A 13,411-nucleotide genomic window follows, 5' to 3' on the forward strand; every position below is an offset into this window, starting at 1 on the left:
CCGTCTGTGGGAAACAAAAGAGTTCCCTTTGAAAAACGACCACGATGGAAGGAAATCCAAAAACTTTGCTTGATCCAAAGAGCCAGCTAGGCGGGGGAGGAGATAAATCCCCACCAGAGGCTTCGAGGAAGCTCGATGGCGGGCATGCCAAAAAGATGACGAGCAAGGGTCATCCCTTGACTGTCCGTGATGACTCCCAAGAATAGGGAGGGCAGGACAACCACGGAATCCACGAAAAGGAGTAAGTCCCATCATGGGAGAGAGTCGATTGCACACTCAAGGAGTGTGCACAACAATAAAGATATCTTGGACAAGAAGAGACAGGAGATTGAGGAGTACGCTCCTCTGATTAAGAGACGAGAGTACGAGATTCAAGAGTTACGACAGATGCAAGAACATCTAGAGGATTCTGGACTTTCACGAAGGAATTCCAAGGGAGACAGGCTGGCTCTGGTAGTACACAAGAGGGCTCCTTCACAGAGAATGAGGAGCAGGAGCAGGAGCCCCACTCCAAGAAGGAAAAGGGTTTCTTCACAAAAAAAGAGGAGCAAAAGTCAAAGTCCCAACCCCGAGGAGGAGGAGACCAGAAAACATCACAGGGATAGGTACGAGAGACCTGATTCTGATTGGGAAAGGAGTGCTCCTAAATAGATGAAGGAATGTGAGGAGGGGACCATGTCTGCACGAGAAGCAGCACGGAAGGCCCTCAACAATATAGCATCCTCCCCCTTTGCAAAGAGGTTGTAAGAGGCAAGGTTGCCGAGTAGGGTGAAGCACGGTGCGTTCATCTTTTATAAAACAAATGCAGATCCCATGACGCACATACAACATAACCAATAGGCAATGTTCGTGCACAACGGAGATGATGCAATCATGTGCAAGATGTTCCCATCGAGTTTGGAAAAGGTGGCTCTATCTTGGTTCCATAAGCTAGGCCCGCGCTCCATACGAGGATGGGGGCAATTGGCCGAAGAATTCACTGCTCAGTGCCTCACGAGCAAGAAAGCGCCAAAGACGTTTGAGAGCCTCTCCGTTATGAAGCAAAGAGAGGACGAGCCGATCAGGGATTATGCGAAAAAGTGCTAGGAGACTTTCAATGAGATTGAAAGTTGCAGTGAGGAGTACGCAATAGCCACGTTCAAGACCGGGTTGCCTATTCGGGGGGAGCTGCGTAATTCATTGGACATGAGTCCAGTAGGAACACTGGCAAAGCTAATGGAACGGATAGAACAGCATGCCAAGAAAGAGGATGACATACTCTGGGAAGACGACAAGGTGGTTGTCGAGCAAGCCAATGGGCCTACGATGAAGGTAGATAAGCCAGAACCTAAAACTTACCAAGAAAGGAAAGATCATAGGCTAAGAAAGAGCCGTACAGGGAGAAACATGCCCCGAACCCCAAGTCCTTCTTTTTAGTAACTACGGTTTGGAAAAAACCAATCTACCGGGTTTTTTTATCAAATAAAGAACTGCCCATATTTCAAGTGGCCCCCGAGGTTGGAAGGGGACAAAGATGCAAGGAGGGCTACAAGTCAGCATTGCAGTTATCACAAGGATTGGGGACACATGACCAAGTATTGTGAGATGTTTAAACAGCACCTCAATGACTTAGTTTCTCGAGGTTATCTGAAAGAGTTCATTCAGGAAAAGCACAAGGGTGCAGAAAAAGCAATGGAGTTAGATTACGAGCAAAATCCAAAGGGCGAAATCCATATGATACATGGATTAGCCACACCTTATACGAGAAATTAGGTGAGGTTGCTCCAAAGGCAAGTAAAGCACGACCAACATATGATGCGGTTGGGGAGGAAGAAAGGATGTGAAGAAGAAGTATGCAATGAGGGCATAGTCTTCACGGATGAGGACCTGGGAGGAGTCCAGGCGCCCCATAACGATGCTTTGGTCATAACCCTACGAATTGGGGAGTATGACACGGAGAGAATCTTGGTGGATTCGGGAAGCTGCGCGGAGGCGTTGTACTATGATGCATTTAAGAAGTTAGGACTGACATAAGCAGACCTGGTGCAGTCAATAACTCCGTTGGTCGGATTCAGTGGAGGAGCAGTCTGGCCATTGGGCAAAGTAACACTGCTTGTTCGGGCAGGAACGGTGATGCTACGAACCGACTTCCTGGTGGTAGATGTGTCGTCTTCTTATAACGCGATTATAGGAAGAACGTGGTTGCACAACATGAGGGCAGTTTCCTCCACTTACCATCAGATGGTAAAGTTTCTTACGATTTAATGGTATTGAAAGAATTAGAGGGAACTAGAAGGTTGCACAACAGTGTTTGGTTTCTATAATCAAGAAGGCACCCAAAGCAAAATTGGTCCAAGCCATCGAGGTTCCAGACCAGCTGACCATCGAGGATGTCGGAGGGAACCTTGCTGAGAAAGTGGTGGAAGACTTGAAAAAGGTTCAGATCAACAAGACTGATCCAGAAAGGTATTTCCTGATTACGGAAAACTTGAACAAGGAAGAAGAGAAAGAGTTGGTCGGGTTCCTCAAGGAGCACGTTGATGTGTTTGCTTGGGTACCCGAAGAGATGCTTGGGGTGGATGCAAACGTGATTTGCCACCACTTGAATGTGGATCCACAGCATAAGCCTGTGATGCAGAAAAAGAGAAGATCAACCGTACAACACATAGACGTTTTTATCGAGGAGGTTGACCATTTGCTAGAAGCAAAGGCCATACGACAGGTCTACTACCTTGAGTGGTTGTCTAACACTGAAAAGAAGAATGGAAAGTGGCGTGTCTGTGTCGACTTCACCGACTTGAACAAGGCATGTCCAAAGGACAGTTTCCCTCTCCTAAGGATAGACCAATTGGTGGATTCAACAACAGGGTATGGGAGGATGAGTTTCCTCGATGCATGACGAGGATATCATCAGATTGCTATGTACGGGCCCGATCAAGAGAAGACGTCCTTTATCTCACCAAAAGGGTTTTACTGTTACAGTGTTATACCTTTTGGTTTGAGGAATGCTGGTGCAACATACCAAAAGTTGGCAACGATTATGCTAAAGAAGTTGCTCGATAAAACTATGGAGGTGTACATAAATGATATGGTGGTTAAGAGCAAAGAGAGGCAGGACCACATAACAGACTTAAAGGAAGCCTTTGAGGTTCTGAGAGAGTACATGCAAGCTGAAGCTCAACGCCTTGAAGTGTGCGTTTGGATTAAGCTTAGGAAATTTCTTGGGTCACTTTGTGATCATAAGAGGGATAGAGGCGCATCACGATCAAATAACAACTTTGCAGAGGCTCCAAAGTTTGAGGACCACAAAGAAGGTCTAAAGACTAACTGGAATGGCAACCGCCCTTAACAGATTCGTCAGCCGGTCCAGTAATAAGTGTAGGCCCTTCTTTCAGTTGCTGAAAAAGAGAGAAGGATACGAATGGGGAGTAGAATGTGAACAGGTGTTCCAAGACCTGAAGAAGTACTTGGCAGCGGTTCCACTCTTGTCTACTCCTGAATCGGGTGAGTCCTTAATTTTGTACTTAGCAATCTCTGAACATGCTGTTAGTGCAATATTATTGAGGGATAAAGGATCCGAGCAAATCCCTGTCTACTACGTGAGCAAGACGTTGTTGGATGCAGAAACGAGATATTTGCAATACCAAGGTAGCCAACGAGGGCAAGTTGGGGGCCAATTGGGAAGGCCCATATCGAGTTACTGAAATTGTGGGCATAGGGGCTTATAGATTGATAGACTTGGACTGGAACCTGGTGCCAAGGCCCTGGAATATCCATAATCTGAGTAAGTTCTTTGTTTAAAAGACTTCAGTTTGATTTTGCATTCTGTTTTAGGATGCACATCGTGATTGTGTGGGAATTACGAATAGAATTCCCTTACTTTTTAGCTTTTGTTAGTTGCAAGGGGTACGCGTAACGCCCCCTTAAGTTTTGAATTATGAATAAAATTCTATTTGGTGAAAATACAAAACTTGTCACTCATTCTTTGTCCTCCCTTCGTATTGGGGAGCAGAGAGTTGGTCCACACATACAATACAAATTTACGAGTTATAAAATTTTGAGTTGCATACGAAGACATGCAACATTATTTGAGTACGATCAAACTTAGAAACTTTCCCAGGAATGAGCAATCTTGGGTTGCATACGAAGAAATACAAGGAATATTTTCAAGTATGTGAAACCTTGGAATACATACGAGAACGTGCACAATTTTGCCAAATATGAATACATTTGGGCATTTGTCTAAGTACAAGAAACTCAAGAGTATAACCTAAGTATGAATACACTTAGGAATTGGCCCAAGTACGTGAAAACTTGGGGAGCATACGAGAATATGCAGATTTATCTAAGTACGAATACACTTAGAAATTTTTCTGAGTACGAAATACTTAGGTTTGCATACGTGAACATGCAACATTGTCTAAGTATGCATATACTTAGAAGTTGATCCAAGAACGTGACCACTTGGGATGCATACAACAAACAGCTAAGTACGAGCAATACTTAGATGGTTATCCAAGTACGAACACACTTGAAAAGCAATCGAACAAGTTAAGTACGAAATACTTAACTGTGTATGAAAAAACACACAAGTCTGCCAAGTACGAAACACTTGGGTGAGCAAGCACATTACAAAAAGTTTGAATGAATGATCGCATGAAATTGGCCATGCACGAAGGGCCTAGGTCTATAAATATATCTGGTAAGGATTGAGTACGGTTGAGATATATGAAGAGACACACAAACCCGACTAAGTACGAATGCTTAGATGCGTATGAATAAACACACGAAACTAGGGTGTGTGCATGTAAGCACAACAATACTAAGTATGAGAAACTTAAGAAGCATGTATATTGCATGTGTTTGGTCCTATCAAGAACAAGCTAAGGATACTTGTTCTCCATGCTAGGGAGCAAAGAGCATTCATCAGAAATATTCATTGGGTACGATCAAACTCCTAATTTGGCTAAGTATGAATAAACTTAGGCCATGAAAAATGCCACAATCCGATTGAGTACAATCAAACTCAAAGTTTGGCAAAGTATGAGTAAACTTAGGCCATGTCCATGAACGGTGCCGAAATTTGATTGAGTATGATCTAACTCAAATATACGTAAGTATGGAAAAACTTGGGCAGTCTACCGAGCATGGTTGAGCTTGGGCAATATCAAGCATGAAAACTTGGGTGACTACGAGCTAAATTGAAAATAGGTACGAATAAACCTGAACTATGACAATAAAGAATGTCAAAAGTAAACCCTAGTACGGAAAAGTTTGGGGCCTGAGCAGCGAACATTGCTTGAATCATGACAAGTGAAGATTGTCAGACAAAGGCCCAAGCATGAAAAAGTTTAGGGCCTGAGCAACGAACATTGCTCGGATGCAAGCTGAGCCTGAGATAGGCTAAGTGTGGAGGAAACCTAGGCCTTGACAACGGATGAGATCTCAAATCCTGATGCCCTTAGGACTTGGCATTGAGTAATACCCAAAACGGCCATGATCGGCTGAGAATTGGGGATGAGTATGAATATTCCTAGGGCAGTGAACATTGTTGGGAATTTGCTAAGTACAAGAAAACTTTGGGCCAAAGCAATGATTAAATACCGAGAAAATTGCGAAAGTGCGGAATGACCTAGGGTCATTGCTAAGTACGAACAAACTTGACAAGAGTGCAGGCAATACGAAGAGTGTCACGTGTAAAAGTAAGGGCAGGAAAAGGCTGTCTAGCCCAAATGATGAGACGTTTTACCTGGACTAATGATGAAAGTTACACCAATTTTATGAAACAAAGTGTAGAAGCAAAATGAACTTGCTCAGATCATGAGAGCTTTGCACGTCATTTAAGAGAAAATAACGAATAAAGCTGGGGAGCAATTGTAGGGAGATATTCCCGAACAGGCACAAATGGGGCCCGAACACGTGGTACGTGTGACCATGGTATAAATATGATAGGGACAGTCGCTGTGCAAGACGGTGGTCGGCGACAGGGACCAGGGACATGAGAAGTCAATAGTCCAGAAAGTCTGTGCAAGGCCTTGGACCAGTGAACATGAGAAGTTATTGGTCCAAGGGTTAGATAAAAAAACAAAGATATATGAAGTCACTGGTCCAAGTAGCCTATTCGACAATGAGAAGGCCGAACAAGAGGAGAAATCTGGGGAAAGCAGCCTCAGGTGCAAGGAACACTTTGGAAAGGTCCAGAAACAGTGGTATTCCGTTAAGAAATGAGATCCCGAGAATGTAGGATCTGGGAAAGATACCCAACGGGAATGGGATGTTCGGCCAGTTATGAAAAAGAGTCCTAAAAGGACTAAGGTAATGAACTGATAAGGGAACGAGAATCCAAGATATCCTAGGTTTCCTATACAAGATAGGAATCCTAGGGCAACAGGGATGCTTGGGAAGCAAGCATCTATGAATCTATAAATACGAGGTAAACCTAAAGGTAAAAGGTACGCAATACGCAAGACTTTGCATTATACGAGTTTCCTACTGATAATTGGGGTTTATTGCTAGTATGTGATACTAACTTAGGCATCGAATGGCCTTTGCCACGAGAGGCAAAGGTGCGCTCACCCCTTCTTTGTTTTGCAGATTAGGTTCCAGACGACGTGCTAGGGTTCCGGTGAAGAGGCACGAGAAGCCGTTACACTCTTGTGTTGTTCAAAGCCTCTTTCGTTTTTCTCCACTTACATGAACCGCTCATTTTTAGTGGAAGATGAAATTTGTAGTTCACGTTGTGCCTAAATGATTTATAGAGAATTGGCATTTTGTTCGGTCAACTAATGCCTATCTAAGTAGCTTTACTTAAGACATTGCTCATGCAAATCGATGGCTGCCAAGATTCGGGTCAGTCTGGGCCGGTCTGTGCATGGGGCCCAGCCAGGGTAGCGCCTCTTCAAATGGCTCTTCTTAGGTAGCGTCACTTCAAATGGCTCTACTTGTACGACATTCACAAGATTCCAGCAGTAGGTAGCTCTACCCAACAATGGTAGTGCCACTTCAAATGGCTCTACTTTGGTAGCGCCACTTACAATGGCTCTACCAAATAAGTGTATTGCCACTTCAAATGGCTTTACCCATACAATATTTGATTCAAGCAGTGTAAGTCAGGGAAGCCTAACAACTTTTATTTGCGAACAAACAATCTATTCATAAGCCTGGTTCAATCCTTAGGGTGGATTTTGCTTTAAAAGTCAAAATAGTAACTTATTTTATGTCTTTATGCAAAAAAATATCACGTTTGTTAGTTTTGCGTCAATTTTTGTTACTTATTAATTCCTCTCAGCGAGAGGAATCGAAAAAGTATAAAATTTTAGTCAAAATGAATACTGTAAATTTTTTTTAAAGACAAAAAAATAAGTTAAAAAATTATTTTTAACACTTATTTTTGTATTTATTAAAAAATTTATGTGTTTTGATAATAAAAAAAACACTTACTTTTGATTCCTCTCGTCGAGACGAATGAATAAGTCTCACAAGTTTGACATAAAACAAACAAGTTTAAAAAAAATAAAAATCAAAAAGCTTGCTGCAATTTAGAAGCCACGGAATCTTGGCCTCTGGATCTCCGTTGGGCGCGTCCCCTATACTGTCACGAAGCCAAAATGTTTGTCTTCACAACGGTACAAAGGGCTTGTTGTAAGAAGGCTTGAAGGCCATTTTCCCATGTCTTCAATTGAGAATTGAGAATCCACTAATGAGCAATGCCCCATGCAGGGTAAAAAGGATAGGGAAACATAGAGAGAAAGAATAGGTATCAAATAAATGAGTAGCTCATAAATATTCAAATGAATGCAACTTGAGAATTACTCCACCAAGACATTTCAATCCATTGGAATAGGTCACCCATTTAGGATTTATCTTAAATGTATAACCATTATACAAAAAATGTATAAACATTGGGTTTATCTTATGCTTTCTCTATTTTCCCAATTAATTGCATTTCCTGGGTTCGAATGTATAACCATTATACAAAAAATGATTCCCCATGGTCAACTTACGTCACACCTTAAGAAGTCGAACGACTCAAACAATCTACAGATCACGATCGTGTATTGCTTCTTCTTTATGCAAATCAAAATGGATCCAAAGAAGGGGAAGAAGAAGTCAAACGACTCGAACAATATACAGAAAAAATAACAAAATCAATACCCATCCATTTCCTATTTCATAGTGTCTGATATGGACACGCCCATCCATTATATTCAAACATTGCTCCTTCGAAAAATAGTAGGAGACTTAATTATATGTCATCCAACTTTAGTCAAGTACAAATACAAGGAAATCTATCACGCCCCATTTTGGAATAGTACCTCATCAGCCTATCCTGATATGACATGCGACAACAACCCAACGACAGCTACTAGCAATTCCAAAGAATAACTAAAAACTGAAGTTCAACAGCCACATTTTATTTACATCTCAAAATAACTGTCATTTACAAACTACAGCGAAAGTCTAAGCAAATATCTACTACGGGCCTGGAGACAAAGACTCCCTCAACCACACACTCCTCGAGCGAGTCACAAATGCAAAACGCGACCTGTAGTGGACCCCGACCTATACCTACAAAACTGGAACCCAAAACGAGTTCCAGGAGTCTATATGGGACATGGATGATGCTTAATGGAAGCAATAAATAAATCTAACATCTCCAATAACCATGAGTAAGAGAATAATTCATCAACAAATCGACACGAAGTATAAATCCGACACGAAGCCACAAACTAGACACAAAGTCATTAGCTCGGCATAAAGCCACAAATTTGACACCAAGTCAGGAGCACGACACTATATCACAAATTCAATCCAATTGAATAACAGCTATGAATCGAACACTCACCTCGGCTCCAACAAAAAGGAAAACCAATACAAGCTCAATCCCTACGCGGAGTCGCGGTACTTGTCGTCGCTTCCGAACCTAACATTCATCATATGTAACCACACATGGGAGTATTAATATAGGAATATTCATAAGAACGAATTTTAGCAACTACTTGCTTATACTCCTTAACAAAATATAGCAATAGAAAGCACAAACTTCAACCAAGTCTAGCAACTGTTTTTCAGTTCTCAACAATATGAACTCGAGTTCCAATTCTCACAGCCATATTCTAGGCAAACATGACTAGTTTCAGCCATTTGAGTTCAATTACAGCACCCTAAGGGGTGTTCTATGCCTCTAAATCATACTTTTCGGCATTCACTATCAATTTCTTGCACTTAAACACATATTTCCCTGCACATAACGCATATTTCCTGCACATATCACATATTTCCTGCACTTATCAATGGTTTTCAGCAGTTATATAAGTGATTTCGGCATCCAAATGTCAATTTCCAGCAACCAAAATTCAAGTTCAGCACCTATAATCCCAGTTCCAGCACCTAAGTTATTGTTTTCAGCATACAAACTACTTTGAGCTACTAATTTTAGCACATACAAGCAGTTTCCATAGTAAAATTCCTGCAGAAACTCAAATAATAGTAGCCTAGTCACCAAATCCAAGTCCTAACTTCCAATTCTTTAGCTTCTAGTAAAGATTAACAGTTTCTTAGAGAAAAGCAACAAAGAATAACCCTAATTAGTTGAACCTAATTGATTTAAAAAACCCTAATAACTCTATTCATGAACTTAATGAACGTTATCTATATTAAACAAAAAAACCTATGGCATAGTATGCACATACCCTACCTTTAGTGGCAAGCCCACTTAGTCTTTCCCCCTCCATCCTTGCACATTGTGCCACTCGTACCACAACACGGCTTCTTTTGTTGCCGCTTACTCCTATGTTGGGCAACAACAGGGGTCTTAGTAGTAGACTGAGTGACCTCTCCTCCACCCTCTGTCTCCCCCTACAATTGGATCCTGAAAGACTGCCTCTTCCTTAACCTCATCATCCTCACCATCATTATTCAACACAAAATCCATCTCTACCTCTGCCTCGTGTTGCAGGTCAACGTGCAAGTCTTGGGTGTCCAAACCTACCCGAGTGATATCTCCATGTCCTACCGACCCCCCTACGTCCCCTAAGCTACTCTCATCAATCCTCCTCCTCTTTGCCTCCACCAAACTATCATGACTGAATGTACTTGCACCAAATCCAACCACTTCTAATTCCTCCCAAGGTACCTTTGAATGTGAACAAGTTTGAGACGACGAACCACCGCCACCTATCGGTTCAACTGCTGGAGAGTCAAAAATAGACGGACTCATGACAAACAAGGCAAAATGTGGGAGAGGAGAAAAACTAGGTTCATGTGGTGGTGGTGGTGGTTGTGGTGCATGTAGTGACACAATACTATCGTCGGGGTGTTCCACGTGAGGATGGTCTTGTCCGTGGCTAGCTGCATCCTCTTGTGGTTGGAGTTCTTCCTCTAATAAGCCCTCTCTTTGCTGACCTAACTCCTCACCGCCCTTAAAAACACCGTGTTGTGGGGGTTAAAAGTGCAAAAACTTTTCGAATATGCCCATGTGCATAAGCGCTGCCAAAGCAACATCTCGGTAAGGGGCGGGGACCCCCGGCATATTAAGGGCCTTAAGACAACGAGTCTGCAAATGAAACATTAACACATGTTATTAGATGAATTTCATAGTGACGTACATATGGAAAGGATAAAGTTCAAGTTAATTGTTCTTACCACTCCATCTACACCACAACCAACACGGCTAATATAATGCCTGGTAATCCTATCATACCAAGCCACATAAGGGTCGTTGAAGGGGTATTCAACCAAGTTGATATCACCCAGCGGTAAAACTAGATTAAGTCTATTATTCCAAACTTCTATAATTGTTCGGTACTTCAAGGCCCAATCTAATGAACCACTTTGAAGGGTTTTGCCGTGCGGCTAATCTAGCGAGAGACGGTGGGGGGATGCATTGGCGGAAACCAAATTGGCGCATGACTCGCTCGGGCTAGTGATATTGACAAACAGCATAATATATTAGGGGAACAGTAGCCCGCCAAAAAGCTCTGCAGGCCCGACAATATTCTGGTAAAGAGTCAAGGAGCTCCTTACTGTATGGGGTCCAAATGACCTACAAAAATATATGTTCAAAAATTACATCAAAACAGTTCAATGCAATCAACATGTTTTGTAAAGAAGGGAGAAAAATGGTCATGAAAACAATTAAAGAGTAAGGGTATTATTTTAAGTAGTTCAATGCAATCAACATGTTTTGTAAAGAAGGGAGACAGATGGTCATGAAAACAGTTAAAGAGTAGAGGTATTAATTTTTAAAGAGATCATGTGTACTACTTACGTTTCCATGTATTTTGTTTGATTGGCCTCCACTTTGTAGTCATGTACTGATGTACTAGTCCATGACAATTTAGAACTAACATAAAGATAGTACGCAGTTATCATTACATATCCTTTTTTTATGTTCGAGTGTTGTGTAACATCTTCATTAATATCATGTTGTATTGCTCCTGAATCATGTATATGTGCTTCATAGATGAAGGGTAATGGAACCAAAATCACAATAAAGAAGAAAAAAATATGCACAGCATCCACCATTAAGAAATATAAGTGACACACATGACATATGTTGACCTTTTTCTCCCTTCATTCATTGAAATGCTACGAATTCTGTAAAGTATGACCTTTGAAGCAAACTTCCGTACGTACCACATCTGGCCTCTGGATGTCAAGGTGGTACCTGTAAGTGCCTACAAGATGGGTCGCCAAGTCAGGGGAATGAAATACATCGTGCCACCTGAGAATTGTACAAGTTCAACATAAAGAAAGAACAGAATATCCAATAAAAATAATCTAAATGTTAAGTTTTGGACAAAATTAATTTTTTAAAACTCTTTTGTACTTAAATTTGAAGTGAAAGTTATCGTCCAATAAGTGGAGCACCAGCCTTCAGAGCATGCTTCCCTAATCGTCTTGGGGCAAGGTAGGGCAACCGCTCCCAAGCCCAAACCTCCAACAGTATGAAACAGTCAGTAATCTATTTTGTGCCAGCCTTACAACCATGGCATAGGTTATGGTAGAGATTGGCAAGTGCACCACTGCCCCAACTATACGTCCCAGCTTCATCAAAGTTCCCCAAACGTTCCAGGTTAGCCAAGTGCACATATCCCGCTCTATGGAGATGAACACACAATCAGAGGAGATATGAGGATGGTTCTTAACGGACTGTACAAAAATTAAAAACAACCACTTTTAAGTATCATGAAGTCATAACAACCCAAATAATTTGTCCACTTTAATTCATTTGGTTACCTTTCAAATCACAGATGGAAGAAAATATAAAAGCCCTACGTTGAACATTTGAAATATTTTCCACAAAAGATTGCAAAATACCTGAGTGGTCAGCAAATACAGTTTCCCCCATAAGCAACAATAAGTAGCCGCGCGCGTAGCGCACAACAACCTCTGGGTTAGCCCCTTCCTCTACTTGGCCAGTGAACCTATCACTTAACCAGCTGGTCTTGACCTTCATCCCATTTATGTCCTGAGACTCTTTTGTAGGTTGTTCCCCCAATAGACGCTTACACAAGTCATAAGACTTCAAGTTTGTATTTCCAGTCACAGGTTTACCTTCAACCGGAATGCCTAACAAAACCTCAACGTCTTGTAGCGTGATTGTGGACTCACCGGGCCGCAAGTGGAACATGTGTGTCTCAGGCCGCCATCGCTCCAGAAGTGCCGTAATGAGACCCCAATCCATGGACACAAACGGCAATGAACAAAGGCCCTCTAAACGGGCACATCGTATCAACTCTAAAATAGGGGGTGACGGCCATGGCAATGCTCGTATACCTTTCTTGGCACTACGAACTCTGACTTTTTTTGAATCCACAGGTCGCGTGCGCTAAAATAAATTGGTAATTCATGGGTTAGATTGACAAATTTACACAAAAGTTTATGAAGTACGTATATTATCCAAATGTCACTTACATCAGCTTTCCAAACTTCTCGAGAGCGGTGCTGTTGTTGTAAATGTGGAATCGACCCATCTCTGGGCCCCGGGTTAGGACTACGAAGCGCATTATGGTTGAGGTCCATAGTATAACCTATTTTTTAGATTAATTGTCAATTTCGACATATTATCCACATTGCTAAACAAAATATAGGTAAATTTATAAAGACTTGATCAAGGGGTTTTGTGTCTACTCAATTTATGGTGCAATTTTTTTTTCTCAACCATTCATAAAAAGGAAAAGAGAAATGAAAAGCGAAAAAGAATAACTTAGGATCGGAACCTATTCCCCAACAAACAAGAACACGAGGCACATCATCATCGTGTAATGCACAATACAATGTTGGGAACTTGGGATAGCTTATTTACCCATGAACAAAGATGTTGGAATAATTAAGTGAATAAAAGTCTGACCTGCTTATTGAAGAAATCAATGTTTTAACATTTTACAGGGTATCATTCAAGTATCATACGACTCTTTGACTGCCATTG

The 13,411-nt window shown here is 41.6% G+C and overlaps 1 protein-coding gene across 1 annotated transcript; it reads left to right on the plus strand.

Annotated features, from left to right (window-relative positions):
* Window positions 1-1,794: 1,794 nt before the first annotated feature.
* On the plus strand, window positions 1,795-2,878 carry LOC131327600 (uncharacterized). Its single transcript, XM_058360749.1, has 3 exons — window positions 1,795-1,997; window positions 2,055-2,223; window positions 2,312-2,878. The coding sequence occupies exons 1-3, from the start codon at window positions 1,795-1,797 to the stop codon at window positions 2,876-2,878; spliced, it is 939 nt and encodes a 312-aa protein (XP_058216732.1).
* Window positions 2,879-13,411: the final 10,533 nt, after the last annotated feature.

Source organism: Rhododendron vialii, chromosome 5a, assembly GCF_030253575.1.
Source record: "Rhododendron vialii isolate Sample 1 chromosome 5a, ASM3025357v1".
NCBI lineage: Eukaryota > Viridiplantae > Streptophyta > Magnoliopsida > Ericales > Ericaceae > Rhododendron > Rhododendron vialii.

What these genes read in the sequence shown, in the direction of transcription:
- LOC131327600 (XM_058360749.1), top strand. Translation starts at nt 1,795, where the DNA reads ATGCGGTTGGGGAGGAAGAAAGGATGTGAAGAAGAAGTATGCAATGAG. An exon ending in TACTATGATGCATTTAAGAA is followed by an intron (nt 1,998 to 2,054) that starts GTTAGGACTGAC and finishes GGTCGGATTCAG; the next exon opens with TGGAGGAGCAGTCTGGCCAT. An exon ending in CCTCCACTTACCATCAGATG is followed by an intron (nt 2,224 to 2,311) that starts GTAAAGTTTCTT and finishes ATAATCAAGAAG; the next exon opens with GCACCCAAAGCAAAATTGGT.